Raw genomic sequence first — 19,705 nt, 5'->3', positions numbered from 1 at the left:
GGAAGAAACCGAGTATGTGTGCAGGGCTGAGTTGGATGCCTTGCAACGGAAAATGGAAGAAAAGGAACAAGCCTTGGAATTGCTTAAAATGGAGCATAGAAACTTGCAGGAAACGAATGAACTACTCAAGTCTCATGTGTCACAGTGGGAAGAATCCACTGCTCTTCTTTTGGTCGAGTTGCAAAAACGCAGAGAGACTATAATGGAGAAAGATACCATCCTCATGGAAAAGGAAAGTGAAATTCAGACTTTGCAGAAGCAAAGTATGGCTGATATGTTGGAGTTGCGTAATCAGCTGGAAAAAAGTCTTCAGTCTTTGGGAGCTACAAAAATAGACCTGCAGGAGTCGCAGGAACAGAATGTTGCTCTGAAAGCGACATTGTCTCTCAGCGACAAAGAGAAAAGTGAAAGAGAGGCTAAATTACTGAGTACTGTGTATGAGCTCACTACTTTGAGCAATGTGGTAGATGAATGGCGTGCGGACTGTGAAAGTTGGAAAGGGGAAGCCCAACGTGTCCAGCAGCAGTTAAAGGAGAAAGAAGCCTGTGTGGCAGAATTACATTCTTATTCCCAGATGCTAGCCAGTGAGGTGAAAGCTCTTATGCAGGGAAAAGGAGAGTCTGAACACAAGAGAAAAAAAGTAGAGGCACAGCTTCTGGAATCGCAAGTCAAGGTGTCAGAAGGTGACCGATTGTGTGCTAAGCTGTCAGAGAAGGCAAACCGACTGCAGGTTGAGTTGGACAATGTTACAAATCAGCTTTCTCAAGCAGACAGCAAATCTAGAGAAATTGCGGAAGATTTTTCTATCTTGGAATCGCAGCTGCAAGACACGCAGGAACTCTTACAGGAAGAGAGGTGTCAAAGGCTGAGTTTTAGCACAAAGCTCAAACAAATGGAAGATGAGAAAAATGGCTTCCTGGAACAATTAAAAGAGGAGGCGGAAGCAAAGAAAAACCTATCAGAGCAAGTCGCAACATTGCAAGCTCAGATAGCGGTTATGAAAAAACGCATGGAAGAAAGCGTTGGTTCATTACAGTGTGTTGAAGATGTGAAAAAGAAGTTTGATCAGATGCTTGGTGAAGAGAAGAATGTGTCTGCAAAATATGCAGAAGAACGCGCACGTGCAGAAACGGAGGTGCGTGATAACGAGAGCAAAGCCCTGTTCTTGGCTCGCTCTTTGGAGGAAGCTCTAGAGTGTAAGGCTGAACTAGAAAGTGTTAAACAGCTGCGTACAGAAATGGAAGAATTGGTCAGCTCCAAGGATGATGTTGTGAAAAGCGTTCAGGAGCTAGAAAAGTCTAAGCGAGCCTTAGAACAGCAACTAGAAGAGATGAAGATTCCGTTGCAGGAACTGGAAGAGGAATTCCAGGCAACAGAGGATCTGTCCCAAAGAGGGGATAGTGTGCCTGATGCAGTTTTTAAAAGGATCAGTGTTTTGGGGTCTGTCCTGAGTGAGCCTCAGAAATGTGACGACATGTGGCTTGAATCACCCCTTTGGAATAAACCGTTCCTTCAAAAACTTCAAGCATTGGAAAATGTATCATTAGAGCTTCAGCAAACAAAGGAGCTGAGTAAGAAATGTGGTGATTTCTCAGTTCAGGCTGAAAACCTAGTGGAGAAAACTAAGGCTGTTGGTGAAAACGTGAAGCAAATGAATAAGTGCCTTTCAGGGAGTGTTTCCAAAATGGAACTGGTGAAAGACGGGTGGCAGAAGTTTGATCGTGATCTTGAGATGCATTCCATGTGGAATTCAGATAGAGAAAAAGAACTAGGTGACCTTGAGCGGTCAAATAGTTCAGCAGAAAGTGCATTGAAGAAACCTGTAAAAGAATGTGTTGCAGTTCCATGCTTCTTCACTGATGCAGAGAGGTCTATAATGGATACCACCCAGATCGCTGGGTTCAACTGTGTTGTTGCCTTTGACCCCTATGTTGGTGGAAGGAAAGTTGATGATGTTCTGGTTGGCTTCTTCTGTGAAGAGTTTGGCAAGAAATATAAACTGAATATCAAATCAAATAGTAGGCCTTTACTGCGACTCGCTCAGGAGGGCGAAAAGTTTAAGAAGTTGATGAGTGCAAATGCTTCAGATCTGCCTATGAATATGAAATGTTTGGTGAATGATATTGATATCTCTGGGAAAAGGAACAGGGGTCACTTTGAAGAAATGTGTGACAGCCTGTTGTCTCAATTGGAAAATCCTCTGCACAGCATCTTAGAGCAAGCAAAGCTCAAGAAGGAAGATCATTCCCTTTTACAACAAAAAGTCAATGATTGTGTACAGATGTATGGAGAGGCAACTCAAGTCACAGAGGGATGTCAAGAGTCCCTACTTGGAACAAAGCTTAGTGAAGCAAAGGTTCTCAAAGTTTTGTGGAAAACATTTATGGATTGCAGAGAGAGGCGTCTTAAGAATGTTGAAGACATTAAGACTAGCCCAATTGAGTTGCCTATGGATCACGGTCCTCCATGGTGGATTGGACAGACGGTTATGAGGGACAAGCTGTCTGACATTTATGAGAAAGCTGTCAATGAAGATGACAGAAACGAGAAGGAGCAAAATGATGCCAAAAATGCAGTTGAAGAATGTGTATATGAGATGAGAGACAAACTGTGTGGCATTTATGAGAAATCCGTCAATGAAGATGACAAAACAGTTTCATCCGGAAGCTTGAGGATAATAGGAGGCTTATCAGTGAGTCAGCAGTGCTTGACACATGCGTGCCTGGAAATCTGTGTCCCAACCCTAGGGTTGAAACAAGAGGGGGGGGTATGTAACAGGAAGTCAGCTAAATCTGGGAATGTAGTCACAGGAAGGAGATACATTTCCACCTGATTTAGAAAGTCCATTAATTAATTTAGGGTGTTGGCTACAGAGCTAGCCAGCAGGAAGTTGAAAGGCCTTCACCTGTTCAGAATGAGGGAGTTAAGGCTCTATAATTTGTTCAGAGAAATTCCTATTGTTTGCTGCCTCCAGAAGCTGTGTCCTGAAGCCATGTGGGCTGGGAGCAGGAGGACAGTCAGCGTGTGCCTCCCGACAGGATGTGTGGGCCTGGGAGAAGACCCCCCGGAGTGATGTGTGCCCGGGACGGTAACCAAGGGTGAATACGTCTCAAAGGTGAGAAGACGAACTGTTGATGTGAAAGAAATAAAGGACTGTGTTGCCCTGCGAAGCTATTATAAAAGGACTATTGAGTGTCCGCTGTAGGACAAGGAAGTCTGCCCGACGGTAGGTTGGAGACAGACACTTAGGCAGGTTCCAGTTGTGAGAAGGTAGCCGCCCACAGAGGCAAGGATTTATTTTCTGTTTTATTTTATTTTGGATGTTTTGCTGCATACAGCCTGGTGAAGAAAACACCATTTAATAAACCACACTGTTTGTTTGCAAGCACTTGTCGGCTACCTCTCTGGGAAAACGCACCCCCCAAGGGGTCATCCACACCCGCCACCGAGCTAATCCCTTACACAAGCCATCATTAGGCTGAAAAAAAAAACCCATTAGAGAGATAGCAAAAACATTAGGTGTGGCCAAATCAACTGTTTGGAACATCCTTAAAAAGAAAGAATGCTCCGGTGAGCTCAGCAACACCAAAAGACCCGGAAGACCACGGAAAACAACTGTAGTGGATGACCGAAGAATTCTTTCCCTGGTGAAGAAAACACCCTTCACAACAGATGGCCAGATCAAGAACACTCTCCAGGAGGTAGGTGTAGTATGTGTGTCAGAGTCAACAATCAAGAGAAGACATCACCAGAGTGAATACAGAAGGTTCACCACAAGATGTAAACCATTGGTGAGCCTCCAAAACAGGCCAGATTAGAGTTTGCCAAACAACATCTAAAAAAGCATTCACAGTTCTGGAACAACATCCTATGGACAGATGAGACCAAGTTTAACTTGTACCAGAGTGATGGGAAGAGAAGAGTATGGAGAAGGAAAGGAACTGCTCATGATCCAAAGCATACCACCTCATAAGTGAAGCATGATGGTGGTAGTGGCATGGCGTGGGCGTGTATGGCTGCCAATGGAACTGGTTCTCTTGTATTTATTGATGATGTGACTGCTGACAAAAGCAGCAGGATGAATTCTGAAGTATTTCAGGCAATATTATCTGCTCATATTCAGCCAAATGCTTCAGAACTCTTTGGACGGCACTTCACAGTGCAGATGGACAATGACCCGAAGCATACTGCAAAAGCAACCAAAGAGTTTTTTAAGGGAAAGAAGTGGAATGTTATGCAATGGCCAAGTCAATCACCTGACCTGGATCCGATTGAGCATGCATTTCACTTGCTGAAGACAAAACTGAAGGGAAAATGCCCCAAGAACAAGCAGGAACTGAAGACAGTTGCAGTAGAGGCCTGGCAGAGCATCACCAGGGATAAAACCCAGCGTCTGGTGATGTCTATGCGTTCCAGACGTCAGGCTGTAATTGAGAAAAGGAATGCCGATAACGGACAAGTTTGTTTACATGTGATCAGCTGTGATTGGACACAGCTGATCACATGGTAAAGGGCCGCTGTGATTGGCCCTTTACCTTGATCTCTGATCAGCGGTATCTGAAGGACAGGAGGCGAGCAGGAGGTGTGTTCTGGGAGGAAGTTAATGGACCCCATCCCAGAAAAACAGAGCTGCGTTGTAGCTGTCTTTCGGCTATGATGTGGTATTGAAGTGTTTAAAGCGGAGTTCCGGGCACAAAAACGATATTTTTTTTTTTTGTGCCCCTCCGCTAGGTATGCCTCACCTGAAAAGGAATTGGATAGTTATTTTTTTTTTTTTTTTTTTTGTTTACTTACCTTGCAATTGAAGATCGAAGATACTCACCTAAGAGTACTTCCTCCCTCGGCGCCGTAGGTTACCCTGTCACTTCCTGCCTCGCTATGATTCCTGGGAGCTGAACGTCACAGCTCCCAGGAATCAATGCGACGGCACCGGCCCCGCTCGTCATTTCCGGGCGACGCCGCATTCCCCTGCTAAACAGCTTCTGGGCATGCCCAGAAGCTGTGGAGGAATGCGGCGGCGCGCCGGAAGTGACGAGAGGGGCCGGTGCGGCGCATTCTGGGACAAGAAGACGCGGAAGAAGACACAGAAGAAGACCGCGCCGGCTTTAGCTGCTCACAAGAGAGATGGAAACGCTGTGGAAGAAATTTTATAAGTAAGTATTTCTTCTAAAAGGTATGTGCGAACCGGGACAGATCAGAGGCTAGCCATTGTGGAATGTGCTAGCCCTGACTGCCCCGGGGGTATGTTTATTAAAAAATGACATCTGTGCCCGGAACTCCGCTTTAAGCTGCATAGCAGCACTTCTGTAATGTGCACCTAGATATGGGTTTCCTGTTCACACACAAAGACTGCTACCACGGTGATCCAAACCTTGTCTTTACACGTATGTAGAAAGTCCCCTGTGCATGCACAGACAGGCTTTGCCAGGACTTGAAGGCTGGGCAGAGCCCTTAGGTGCATCTGCACATGTGCCACAATGGTGGCGCCCTCAGGGGGCAGAGCCGCATGGGAGGCAGACTGAAATTCTGCTTTAAAGTTGTTCTAAAGGCAGAAGGTTCATTCTATACATTAGGGTGAAAAAAACCTTCTAGGTGCAGCTTCCCCCGCCCCCTCCCCACAACCCCCGGACAATGTCCATTCACAGGAGTGTGGCTTGGGAGCAAGCCTGCTCAAGTGCCCTCACAGCAAGAGGCTTGTTATTGGGGGAACTCGGCACAGAGGAAGAGATAGGACCGGAGAGGAAGAGAAGAGGATCGGGGCTGCTCTGTGCAAAACCATTACACAGAGCAGGTAATTATAACACGTTTGTTATTATTATTATTATTATTTTTTAAATTCAAGCCTTTAGAATCACTTTAACTACTTGCTGACTGCCCTATAGTAGTTTTACTGTTACAGGGCTGCTGCTGTGCACCAGCAGTTCGCTCCCGCTGTGTATAATTAGAATACACAATGGGAGCTATTTGGAGGGTACCATAGACTCGATGTTCGCTGGCACCCGCCAATCATCCTGCACAGAGGCAGAACGCCAGTCTGCCTATGTAAACAAGGCAGATCGCCATTCTGATAGGAGGGAAGGCATGTCTCTGCAAAGCAGGGACATGGATCCATGTCTTTCCCAGTAAAAACACCTCCCACACTATAATAAAACACTGGCTGGCACACACAGTTAACCCTTTGATCACCCCTGATGTTATCCCCTTCCCAGCCAGTGTCATTAGTATAGACACAGTGAATATTTTTAGCATATCACTGTATTAGTGTCACTGGATCCCAAAAAAGTGTCAAAAGTGTCAGTCAGTGTCCGATTTGTCCGTCGCAATATCGCAGTCTCCGCTATAAGTCGCTGATCGCTGCCATTACTAGTAAAAAAAAAATATATATATATATAAATATATCCCATAGAGGAAATTATATATTAGATATTTGACCTTTTTTTATTGGATATGTTTTCTAGGAGAAAGTAAAAAATATATTTTTTTGTTTATAGAGCAAAAAATACCCAATCAAATAACGTGATCAAATACCACCAAAAGAAAGTTCTATTTGTGGGAAAAAAGGGCATATATTTTATTTGGGTACAGTGTCACACGACCAATTGTCAGTTAAAGTAACGCAGTGTCGGTGTTCTATCAGAATACTGATACCCATCAGGAAATGCAACAGAAGTGACGTTGCAAAAAAAAATTGCTTATTGCGCATGCGTTCCAACATGGCAGCTATGCATTTCAATAGGTTTCCTAATCTGACTGAACACGAAGGCGGCAGCGGACATCTTCTTATAGCCAGGCAAGTCTTCAATTTCCCACTTATTTTAGCAGTTAACTGACCTTATATAATGAAATAGACACTTTCACAGAGCCGAGTGAAGTTTGGCGCTAAGCAGTGTGGGGTGTACCAAGATGGCTGACCCCATCTTCTACCTACAGGCTTGTTGCTGTATTTACTATAATAGGGCGGCACAGTGGTGTAGTGGTTAGCACTTTCACCTAGCGGCAAGAGGGTCGCTGGTTCGAATCCCAACCACGACACTACCTGCCTGGAGTTTGCGTGTTCTCCCTGTGCCTGCGTGGGTTTCCTCCAGTTTCCTCCCACACTCCAAAGGCATTAGGTTAATTGGATCCTGTATAAAAAATTTGGCCCTACTATGTATGTCAGTTAGGGACCTTAGATTGTAAGCTCCTTGAGGGCAGGGATTGATGTGAATGTGCAATGTAGATGTAAAGCGCTGCGTAAATTGACAGCACTATATAAGTACCTGAAATAATAATAATAATGAAAATGTAATACTGTATTTCAGTATATAAGGTGAGTTTACTGCTAAAATAAGTGTGAAATTGAAGACTTGCCTGGGTGTAAAAAGATGTCTGCTGCTGCCTTTGTGTTCTGTCACATTAGGAAACCTATTGGAACGCATAACGGCCATGTCGGAATGCATGGCGCTTGCGCAGTAAACAGTTTTTTGCTCAGACGTCACTTCTGTTGGGTAGCGGTAATTCTGACAGGACACCGGTGTTATATCAGAATACCGCTACCTATCAGATTCTGCAACAAGAAGTGACGTACGGACTAGAACTACTTACTGCGCATGCACCATGCATTCCAACATGGCCGCTATGCGTTCCAATATGTTTCCTAATGTGACACGAAGCAGAGGCGGACATCTTCTTACACCTGAGCAAGTGGTGAATTTTACATTTATTTTAGCAGTGATCTCACCTTATAGACTGAATGACAGGATTACATTTGTATTATTATTGTATTCTAGTAAGTATAGCGAGAAACCTGCAGGAAGAAGGTGCTGACGGCCATCTTGGTACACCCAGCACTGCTCGGCGACAGACTGATTATATAGCGAAATAGACTATTTCACTCGGTCGCAGTGAAATAGTCTATTTCAGTATATAAGCTGAGTTTACTGCTAAAATAAAGGTAATATTCTGACAGAACAACGTATCGCAAAAAATGCCCTGGTCATGAAGGGGTTCAGGTAGTATAACACCCTCTGTAGGTAAATATTGCATTTTTATAGGGGGCCTATACAGCAGATCACAAAGAGGGGAACAGAAAAGGAAGGGGGGTGTTGTCCCAAACTCGATTGGGTGCTATGATAATTCTCTCACTTTTGTTCTAATTTCAGAACTACTATTCATCTTACAGTGTAATGTTGGCTGCAAGAGGGGTGATACGGCAATAAATCGTGTAAAAATATTGTTTCCAGGGTAAAACGGCTTGTTTATTTTACATTTTTCTGCTCGATACACAACGACCAGGTTACCGATTGCCATTAACAAAAATGGCGTCCGCAGCGCCCCTGCCAGCAGTTAAAATGGCCGCCCGCATGTCTTTGTGCTTCCGGGTGTGCTGCTTTCTACCTCCACTATGGAGGCGGCTCCGGGGCATGTGGTATCGCAGGCTCTGTCCGAGCTGTCCTCCTGTCTTGAACGCTCTATCGTTATCCCCCGCACCCCGGCCGGCTATGCGGAGCTCTTCCAGGCGGTGGTGGTGTGGACAGCACCCGGAGCAGACCCAGATAGTCAGCAGAGAACACCGGACAGAGCGAGTGCCGCCGTAAAGGCCGTCATCAGTGTGCTGGATGCTTTGAGAACGACGTCACGTGACCACCGCACTACCGCAGGGGCGGGGTCAGCGCCATTGGAGTTACCTGGAGACTTATTACTGAACCAGGAGGTGCAGCTTCTGAGTGGAAAAGAAAATGTTTCTGAATCACCCTTGGATGTGGCATCTAAACCCAATAAAGAAGCAGCCTGTGATTCCTCTGGGAGTACATTGGATTCCTCGGGGGCTGGATCTGTAGACGTGCGACGTGTCCTGGCCTGTGTAAGCGCTCCGCTCCTCCTGCTGTGTGGGGCGCACCTTCAGGAGAAGCCATGGACGGATTCACATTCCCGCTCTCTGGCTGAGCGGTTGCTGCAGACACTACTAAGGATGTCCGACTGCGAGTCTATAGGGGACCTTCTGAAGGGACCCAATCGTCAGGAGCCGGACTATGTTATATTCAGGGAGGCCTTGGGGCTTCTTGGACCGCGTCTGCGCAAGTGAGACCTTGGTTGTGTAATGGCCGCTTGTTTTTAGATCCTTTTTATTTACCTCCTTTCCAAGCCTGTTCTGACCCTTCACTCCTACATGTAAAAATCTACTGTGTTTTTTTTTTTTTTTTTTTTGCTAGAAAGTTACTCAGAACCCCCAAACGTATATAATATTATTATTTTATTTTTTTTACAATATGAAGATTTTTTTGTATAATATGTAAGATGTTACGCCAAGTAAATAGATACCCAACATGTCATGCTTTAAAATTGTGTCTGCTCGTGGAATGGCTGTGCTTAAAATTCTCCATAAGCAACGCTTTAAAAGCCTTTACAGATTACCAGTTTAGAGTTCTGCAGAAGGTCTGGTGCTTATTGCTTTTGCTCTGACGTTCGCAGCAATACCTCACATGTGTGGTGCGAGCACTGTTTACATGTGCGTGCGGGAGTAACGTATGCATTTGCACGTAAGCACAGAGGCACTTTACATTTTTTTTTTTAATTTTTTTAAACAAATGTTTTTTTATTTTTTTTTACTATATTGCTATTACAAGAAATCAACATCCCTTGTGACAGCATTGGCAATAACAGGTCCACTTTATAGAGAGATTTGGGGTCTATTAGACCCCAGATCTCTCCTCTGGCCCCCCATGCAGCTTATTAGACCGAGATCAGTCTGATTGGCTGCTTCTCTGGCCGCTGGTGGCCAGGTAAACAAAGGGGCGGAACCGGAAGTGACAAACTAGTCGCTCTGGTTTCCATGGTTACAGAGAAAGGGGAACAACGTCCGTTCCTCTCTTTGTACAGGGCAGCCATTGCTCCCAGGCACCGTGATCGTACGGTAGAGCCCGGAAAGGCGGGACAGGAGTGGGAGTGGGACCCCCCTTCCGCCTCCCGCAGCAGATCACTTATGCCTGAAAGGGGATTGTTGCGGCAAAGAATACCGGGATGATCCCTACATAAGTAGGTTTTACCCCCCCCCCTCTTCATGACCAGACGATTGTTTGCGATATGGCACTGCATTCCTTCAACTGACAATTTTGGCAACTCTGCATGAAATAATAAAATTGCAGTAGCGCAATTCCACGGACACAGGGACTGGACGCAGAGACACTAGTACTTTATATAGTAAGATACAATGGGGGGAGGGGGGGTGACCTGTCTGTGTAATGGGGGGGGTCTCCATGGTGACGGTGAGGTGAAGTTGTGTCGGGCCGCTCACCTGTGTGATGATATGACAGGAGGAAGGGGGAGGGGATGTCGCTCACCTGTACAGTAGCAGTGTACAGCCCTGTATCCGGGCAGCGACGGGCCCTCTCCGGGTGGGGATATCCGCCCTCCTCGCCCGAGCTCCTCTGCGCTCCCCTGCCGCTCACATCCCAGCTGCCTGACTCGTCTTTGTCTGTCTCCCGGCCGCCATGTTGATACTCAGCACCGCGCACCTTCCACCCCCCATCTCAACTCTCTCTCTCTCACACACACAGACTGGCCGAGCACCCCCGCGGGGTGAACTCTGGGAGTTGTAGTTCCCGACACCGCCGGCTTCTCTCTGGGGAGCGAGGCGCCGGGACTACATCTCCCAGAGAGCAGCGCAGGCAGACTGGGCGGGGCATTACGGGGGGAGGCAGGGCTCAGCTCATGCCCTAACAGACTGAAGTAGGGCGGGGCAAAGGCGCCCGCCGATTCAACATTTTGGCCCGGCCGGCCGAAGTCTCTGTGCTCCAAGTCCCAACGGCTGTCCGTGGCCAGTAGCGCAATCCCGCGGACACAGGGACTGGACGCAGAGACACTTATACTTTATATAGTAAGATAATATAATACAGGATTTATATAGCGCCTAGAGTTTGCACTAGAGTTTACAACATGAAGGCAGACAGTACAGTTACAATACAATTTTAGTACAGGAGGAATGGGAGGGCCCTGCTCGTTAGAGCTTACAACCCCTCTATAGTGTGTACTTGTCTCAATAAAAAGCACTAAGGGGTTGATTTACTAAATGCAAATAGACTGCGCACTTTGCAAATTGCAGTTACTCCAGAGCTTAGTAAATGAGCGGAAGCTCTGCTGACTTCCATCATCCAATCATGTGCAAGAAAGAAATGTTTTTTTTTTTTCCTTCTATGTGATTGGGAACTCTTTTCAAATTGAACTTTTACCTCATTTATTAAGCTTTGGAGCAACTGCACTTGCAAAGTGCACAGTCTAATTGCCTTTAGTAAATCAACCCCTAAGTGTCATTTCTGTCTGCTACTTTTTTCCTCCGCTATCAGAATGAATCATTTATGGCAATTTTTCCTGACACCAAGAGAAAGATGGTGACGGGAGGGACCTCCTAGCAGATTGACAGCCCCAGCTCTGTTCCTGTGTGCTGTGTAAAGGGGCGTGTCCCTTCCCTCCAATCAGCTCTCGGAGCTCCCCTCACTGTGCTCTGCAGAGTGTACCCTACTCTCTCCACCCCCATTTTCTGACCTTTCAGACAAGCTTATAAATTCAGCACTTTGAATGGATATAGGGAAGAGAACACTGCAGATAGACAATTTCAACTTCTGTAGGATGATTTGTTTCATCTCTGTATATCACCTGAGGCCAGTCACTTCACTGGGTATAGGGATGGGTTTACAGCCACTTTAAAGGAGAAATAGGGCCAAAGCTCTTGTGGCCATTCTTCTCCTGTGGGTTACAGAGGTGCACTCCTGTGACCCTGATGTCACTCAGCCGGTCCAGGCTCTGGATCAATCCCTACTTTAATGTTGAGATCCACTCAAATGCCTGGACCTGTAGCTGGCTTAGTCTCTCTGCAAGCCTGATCCAATCACTCCTGCTCCATCCACAGCCCAGCACTCCAGTAATCACTGGAGGTGCAGAGAGCCGCTGACTGACACTCACCAGCTCTCTGCTCACTAAAGCCTAGGAACTCTTCAACCAGCAGTCTGCAATTGCTCAGCTTTTGATCTTGGAGGTGGTGGGGGACAGATTCCACATCAGACATGTGCCTCTACCTAGGTGAGTATAATTTATTTTTTCTCTTTCGTTCATTGACGGACACAGCTCCTTATCTTCTTGACAGTTGGGTTATACTGCCCCCTACAGGCAGGAAAAAGCTTGACTATGCCTATGGGGCAGTCCCAGGGAGTATACAACCACTCTCAGCTATGGGCTAGTCAGGAGTAAGGACCTAATTCCTTGCTGAGATCTCTGGTCCTGGCAATTTTTTTTCCTTTTCAATTTAACTTTTTCCTATCTTTGTTTTGTTCCTGTGAGAATCTACAATCAACTGCTGAACTGCGCGATGGACTGCATAGTCTAGATCCAGAGGGTCCCCCCAGTCTGGCGAGTGCAAGCAGGCCTCAGCTCTGCGCTAAGTCGGCCGCGACATAGCCCCACTGGATGGGGATTGGCCTGCTAGTTAAACATCTCGCGAGGGCGCATAGGACCCAGCCTCGGCCCTAAATTGCAGCCTTCCTCCTGGCTGACAGCCACCCACATTCTGATGGAGCCGTGGTCTGTCAGGAGCAGTGCCCACCTTGTTCCTGGTATGGTAAGTAGCTGTCCCCCCCCCCTCTCCCCCTGAAGGGTTTTGGGGTGGACGTGGGTGCTCCCTGAGAAGGTGGGACCCCCAGGTTCCCCTTCTACCCCCCCCCAGCCCCTCTAAAATTTCGGTGGTCACTGTGGGTCTACCCCCCCACCCCCTCCCTGAGGTGATGGTTTAGCATTCGCGGATCCACACCTCACTGCTGTCCAGCAGACAGTCATCCCTCTGAGCTTGCATGCGGTTGCTGGGCCTGATGGTGTCTACCTTCGAGGTGGTTCCATTTACACAGTTCCACAGTAGATTTCTGCAAAAAGAGATTACAAGAATCCAGAGTCTCTAGAGGTGGCTTCGTTCTCCGGCGCTTCGACAGGGAAAATCTTTTCTCCCTCTGTACTGGACACAGATTGTGCTCAGGGGGTCTGGACTCTAGAAGAGTCCAGATGCCGATTAATGCACTGGATCCCTGAGCGATCAGACTTTGGATCATTGGACAATACATTTTCAGGGGTGTCCGGTATGAATTCGATCCGACAATGCCATTGTAAGTCTTCGGGAGGTTCCCCTGCTTACCTTGTCCCAGAAGGAGGCCTTTTTGATGGCTATTACTTTTGCGTGCAGGGTGTCGGAGCTGGCGGCGTTGTCTTGTCGTTCACCTTACCTGGTGGTTCACAGAGATAAGGTGGTTCTTTGTCCCCCCCCTGTCCGTCGTTCCTTCCAAAAGTCGTCTCTGATTTCTATTTGAATGAAGATATTGTGTTGCCTTCTCTATGTCCCAGGCCTAAACATCCTAAGGAAATTGCCTTGCATTCCTTGGATGTGGTTCGGGTAATCAGGATGCACCTGGCAGCTATTGAGTCTTTTCGGAAGTCAGACTCCATATTTATACTCACGGATGAACCTCAAAGGGTCGGCTGCTTCTGCTGCGACCATTTCCAGATGGATCAGACAGACGGTGATTCAGGCCTATTCAATTAAGGGTCAGGTTCTTCCTTTTCCTGTTAAGGAGCACTCTACTCGGGCGAATAAGTGCCTCCTGGGCCTTCCGTCATCAGGCATCAGTGCTGCAGTTTTGCAAGGCGGCTTCCTGGTCATCTGTGCACACTCTCACAAAGTTTCATAAAGTGGATGTGTTGGCATCTGCGGATGCTTCTTTTGGCCGCAAGATTTAGCAGGCTGCTGTTTAGAGGAACTGGTCCTCTTTGAGGGTGTATTGTTTTTTTTGTTTTTTTTTCTGGTTGAGCTCCTTGTTACCTGGTTGGCCACGGTTTAGCCTTAAATTTTTTTTCTTGCTGTTCCACCCCTCATGTTTGAGACTGCTTTGGTGTGTCCCAACTGTCAATTAGATAAAGAGCTGTGTCCGTCAATGAATGAAAGAGAAAATGGGATTTTTCACCTACCGTTAAATCCATTTTTCTAATGTTCATTGATGGACACCGCATCCACCGCTCTGTGGAGTTGGCTTTCTTTTGACACTGTAACAAAACTAAGTGCCTAAAGCTGAGAATGGGAGTATATCTCCCTGGGACTGCCCTATAGGCATAGTCAAGCTTTTTCCTGCCTAGTGTCCTACTCCTGTAGGGGGCAGTATAACCCAACTGTCAAGAAGAAAGGAGCCGTGTCTCTCAATGAACATCAGAGAAATGGATTTTACAGTAAGTCAAAAATCCCATATTTTTTTTTTTTATTCCCAAACTTCTCTTTTAAATATTCCTGAAGAAAGTAATTTAACATTTTTGCCTATTTATTTTAGAGACACATGGGAATCGTACCCAGATGCAAAGATTGTATTCTCCTGGATGCTGTATCAGGTCCCCCGGCCCTGGCTTGCTGACTTCCTTGGTAGAGTTATGCCACCATCACTCCTCTTCTCTGATGATTACAAGCCGGAGAACAAGGTGCTGGGGGTACAATGCCTGCATCACATCATCAAGAATGTGGTAAGGTGGCTATCAATTCATTGTACAGTTATTGGAGCAGATGTCTTTCTTTCATCAGCATTTGGTATAGTGAGGTTAGTAAGAAAAGTTTAGGACCTTTTCATGTGGGATGTGTAGGTAATAGTCGGGCCATGTTTATAATTTCGGCACAGCCTTCTCATAAATTGCTCCAGTTCACACCCTGGCATTCATCTACAATACCCGACTGCTCAACCAGATGCATACATTTCTATGATTGCTACAGTCCTTTATGGATGAATTGCATTGAACTTATTGTAAAAATGCAGGCTATGTTTCTTGGGTCAATGATCCAATTGGCATTATGGAAGAGCAACTGATGTGCTTTCTTGGGTAAAGTAACCAAGTGGCTTCATAGAAAGCCCCATAGTTTCCCCTCTGCCCTGATCTGCTGCCAGAGTGTTCCAAATCTGTGTGCAAGTTGTGAAAACCTTTAGAGGGCTTGGCTAGTTTCTCTCCACCCCCAAGTAAAAATGCAGGGGCCTGGTGATTGACTACTTGGGTACCCAAAGCTTTATAGGGAGGATGGAGAGGAGTTGCATGTTCCCAGGTTCTTGTAACTTTTCCAATACAGCAGATGTAGGTTTTATTATAAGGTTAACAGTAAGGAGATAGGAATTCCTTGACAGTGTTTTAGGTATAGCATTGGCACATTAGGGGTTCCTATTATGTGTTGCCTGTTTAACCAATTCCAGTACCTTTTTTTGTTTAGCTTGGAGTAGGGAAGAGTTAGAATTTCTGCCCATTTTTTTATTGTAGTTTATTTCCATGTTGGGACTCTTGAAAAAAGACAAGAGGCAGCAATAAAATATGACATAGTTCTAACCCTATCCCGGAAAAAGGGGGGTGTGGGAGAATCTCCTTGGGTGGGACAAACTGCAGTAATAACCCCAGAAGTTCTAACTCCATCTCACAATCCAAAGAAAACTTTTTGACTAGATTGGGGGTTAATGGGCTACTGTGCTGAGCACCTATAGAGCTGTCTAAGTGTTCTGGTGCTAACTGTATGGTGCAGGCAGTAATTTCAGTACTTCACAAGCAAGATTAAAGGTAACTGCTGTAAACTGCCACACAGGATTGCATGAATTAGAATTGCCATTAGATTGGATTTCAAGAGACACAAAAAAATGGATCCACTTGTATATTTTTTTTACAGAGGCCATGGTAGGTTAGAGGCCAAGTTCACCTTTGTAATAAAAGGTACTATGCAGTCAAGGGGCCCCAGTATATCTAAAAATGCTGTGCAGCTTAGAAAATTGGTCCTTAGTTTAAATGCCATACCAGTAGGCAAAGCTTGGCTTCCTCACAGCTTTCATTGGGAGTGATCCGCCTCCTCCTGCCCAGGATCCGGGATTCACTGGGGAAAATTTACTAAAACTGGAGAGTGCAAAATCTGGTGCAGCTGTGCGTGGTAGCCAATCTTCTAACTTCACGTTGTTCAGGTAAGCTTTGACAATAAAACCTGGAAGCAGATTGGTTTCTATGCAGAGCTGCACCAGATTTTGCACGCTTCAGTTTTGGTAAATCTGCCCCACTGTGTGTTAGGCGCACCCCCAGCATTACAAGAAGGAACATGCTCTCTTTCAAGACCCGTGCATGTGCGGTACCTTCTCTGTCCACCTGTTGTGCCACCCACCATCAGCGCTGAGCTCAGCCGCTACTGCAACATGGGGAGTGCATTCCCTACACTGTACCCAAGGGAGAATGCTTGATCCTGTTAGGCTGGGGGGATGAACTTGGCCTTTATTTTTACCTATGTTGATTTGAAATGCCCTAGGTGCAGGTATACCTCTGCCCTGGCATACTCTGTCAAGTCAGTCTTGCTTATGGGGTTGGGCTTCATCCTGTCTCACAAATGTTCTTCAGTAGACTACATTTTCCAGTGTAGCTTTGAATGAGATTGGCTGTTGTAAGTTGTTTACAGACTTAATATTAGGGTGTTTTAACATGTTCCTCAGGTTGTTGGAGGGTAATCTGTTGTAATTCTGATGACCATTATGTTCTAGTCATTCTGTCAGTATGAAGCTAATGCACATATTTTGCTTTGTGCAGCCAGCAGCAGACTTAAGACAATACAACCGGGCAATGGTTGTGTATCATGCGTTGCGTAACCACCTATACACAACAGAGGCCGATGTTATTGAGGTAAGGAATTAAACTTAAAGTACAAATTCTCTTCTAAAAGGCATTTCTGTCCTCTCGAGCTTATTTGCTTACTGACCTCTGATTTAAAACCCTGTTCCAGGCCCAGTCAATTGGGTAACTGTTAAAAGCTCAAAGGTTGCTGATGCACTTTTCTTGTTCTTGTCTAATTCTTTGTTTTTTAAAGCTAACCTGTGGGATCCAGTAACATTTCAAAGTGACCATTAAAGCAGAACTTTACACATAACCGCTTGATAAAAAATAATGTTCTTTAGCAAGGAACATAAATTCCACATTAATAATTGTGCTACCAAAATTGTGTGTGCTATAAATTGCCTCCAGCATTGCTCCTGTTTCTGCTTGCTAAAGGCTGCCATTTTACTGAAGAACAGCAAGCCCCTGAACAGCAGTAAATCGTAAAGCTGAACCAAACCAGTCGATTTTTAACAGTTTCCAAAACAAGTTACATTCCTGGAATGATGGGATTGCTAACGGTCACATTTGCTCATGTCCTCAACCAAACTGTCAAACCGTCAAATGGATGGTGTCATAACTGATCACATGTGCAGCACCTTGGCAGTTGCAGATCAAACAGAAGTAGCTTCCTTGGCTGTAAATAGGAGAGTTTAATTCTGCTTTAGGGCTGTCAGCAAATCCACCTCTACAAATTTCGGCAGTGCCTAAAAATAGAGGACAACTGAGCATGTGCAGAGCAGGGTGAGGCCGTTTATTACTGGATTTTATACAGTATAGATACCTTTTTATCGTTCACATTGCTATATCTTCAAAAGGGGCCATCCTGAAGTCATTTAGCAGGACTTAAAGCGGAGTTCCACCCAAAAGTGGAACTTCCGCTCTTTTGTTTTCTCCCCCCCCCCTCCACATTTGGCACCTTTCAGGGGGGAATGGGTACTTGTTTTTGATAGGTACCCTTTTTTCCACTTCCGGTATACGGCGCCGCGGTGCCATCCCTCAGAAGTTCGGCCCCCTCCTCCGCTGCTGAGCCAATAGGAATGTGCAGCGCATGAGCAGTAGGGACCCACCCGTGAAGCCGCAAGGCTTCACTGCCGGGTTCCCTCACCGGCGACAGCCAATGGAAACATCTGCTGCGGTGCCGACATCGCTGGACTCCAAGACAGGTAAGTGTCCTAATATTAAAAGTCAGCAGCTACAGTATGTGTAGCTGCTGACTTTTAATTTTTTGAGGGGGGAGCGGAACTCCGCTTTAATCTTCTGACTAAAATACCACTTTACTGTAGGACTATTAACTGATCTTTTTAATCAATCTCTTATATAACTGGAGAAGTTTATAGTGACTGGTAGACAGCTAATATTGTATCTGCCCACAAGAAGGGTAGCAAGGAAGAAACTGGCAACTACAGGCCAGTGAGTTTAACATCTGTTGTAGTTAAATTATTGCAATCACTTCTGAAAAGAAGGGTCAGTGATCACATAAAAACACAACATTCTGGACCCAAAGTATCAAGGCTTTACTGAGGGCAGATGATGTACAACTAATTTGATGGTATTTTTTGGCTATATCACAAACGTTTTGGACCAGCACGGTGCTGTGGATCTAGCCCATCTTGATTTCAGCAAAGCTTTTGATCTATTTCCATTTAATGACCTCATAAAAATTTGTACAATTTAGGACTTAACCATTGGGTGGTTCAGTGGATATGCATTTGTCTAAAGGATAGATACCAGAGTGTAGTTGTATATGGCAGTGGTCCTCAGCCCTGGTCCTCGGGGTCCACTAGCAGGCCAGATTTTAAATTATTACCTTGGGGAGATGCAGACTAGAATACTGCAATCACTGAGCAGCAAATGAGATCACCTGTGATGTAATTTAGTTATCTTGCAAACCTGGCCTGTTGGTGGGTCCCGAGGACTGGAGTTGAGGACCACTGGTATATGGGGTTCACTCAGAACAAAGCCCAGTCACTAATAGTCTAATATAAAAGAAGAAAATGGTCGCATACCACCACGGAATCCAATGAAGAAAAGTTCCTTTATTCACATAAGTGGTAAGAGGTACAGCAGGGAAGGACAGTAGACGCGTTTCACACGACTGCTACGTGCTTGATCACTAAAAAAAAAGGCTCTGTACTGGGTCCTGTTCTATTTAATCTCTAAGTAAGTGATATAACTAAATGTTTGCTGGGTAAGGTATGTCTTTTGCTGATAACACAAGGGGTGTGCAGTGCACTAGGGGTGATATCCCTGGAGGTGTTTGTAACACGGAGCATTGCTGGAAGATTGGTCAAAGCAGTGTAGACTGCAGTTCAACGTTTCTAAATGTAAAATAATGCACCTAGAGAAAAATAATCAATTGAGAGAGTACAATATTGGGGGTACAGTGTTGGTCAGCACTACAGAGTTTTCCTCTGTAGTGCTGACTTTTGGGGTATTTATTTCGGATGATTGCAAAATGAGCAAACTGTGTGACCAGGCAGTGCGAAAAGTGAATAGAATTCTGGGGTGTATTGCAAGAGGGATTACCTGCATGAGAAAGGAGGTGCGGGTCCCCGTAATTTTAGTTTAGTTAGACCTTGTTCACTCTGGAGACCAGAGAAGGACAACAAAAATGGTGACCGGTCTGGGGAATAAATATAGAAGGAGAAACTTCGGGAACATAATATCTACAATCTTGAGGATAGGGGAGATGCTATTTAAGCCTGTATATACATAAAGGGTATGAATAAGATTTTGCGAAGAATCTTAGATTCTGAACCACAAAAGAAATCTTTGGGTGTATAGCCAGTTTAAGGATGCCCTGTACAGCAACTGAGGATCTCCGAAACCCAGGGTTGGGTGTTGATACAGCAATGGTTCCCGGCTCGGTACTACCCCCCTTTCCGTACCTTGTATTACTACCTGACAGATCTCTGGGGCTCTGCACATATACAATACGGTTTTTCTATACTGGTAATGGGACTTTACCTACAATTGTGTGGAAATTATAGCAGGAGGTCTGGGACAATTTTCATATCAGAGATCTGGAACACCCCATTTTGATTCTCCA

General features: G+C 45.6%; 1 protein-coding gene across 1 annotated transcript in view; it reads left to right on the top strand.

Moving 5' to 3' along the window:
* The first annotated feature begins 8,333 nt into the window (after window positions 1-8,333).
* Window positions 8,334-19,705, top strand: part of TTI2 (TELO2 interacting protein 2) — a 43,137-nt gene continuing 31,765 nt past the window's right edge. Inside the window, exons 1-3 of the mRNA XM_082254558.1 lie at window positions 8,334-9,060; window positions 14,334-14,520; window positions 16,591-16,683. Of these exons, the coding sequence (XP_082110684.1) occupies window positions 8,384-9,060; window positions 14,334-14,520; window positions 16,591-16,683 (957 nt within the window). The 5' untranslated portion in view covers window positions 8,334-8,383. The remainder of the gene's footprint in view (window positions 9,061-14,333; window positions 14,521-16,590; window positions 16,684-19,705) is intronic.

The sequence above is a fragment of the Pelophylax lessonae genome (assembly GCF_965119305.1).
Source record: "Pelophylax lessonae genome assembly, chromosome: 4".
Classification (NCBI taxonomy): domain Eukaryota; kingdom Metazoa; phylum Chordata; class Amphibia; order Anura; family Ranidae; genus Pelophylax; species Pelophylax lessonae.
This window is presented reverse-complemented; position numbering and strand designations above follow the sequence as displayed.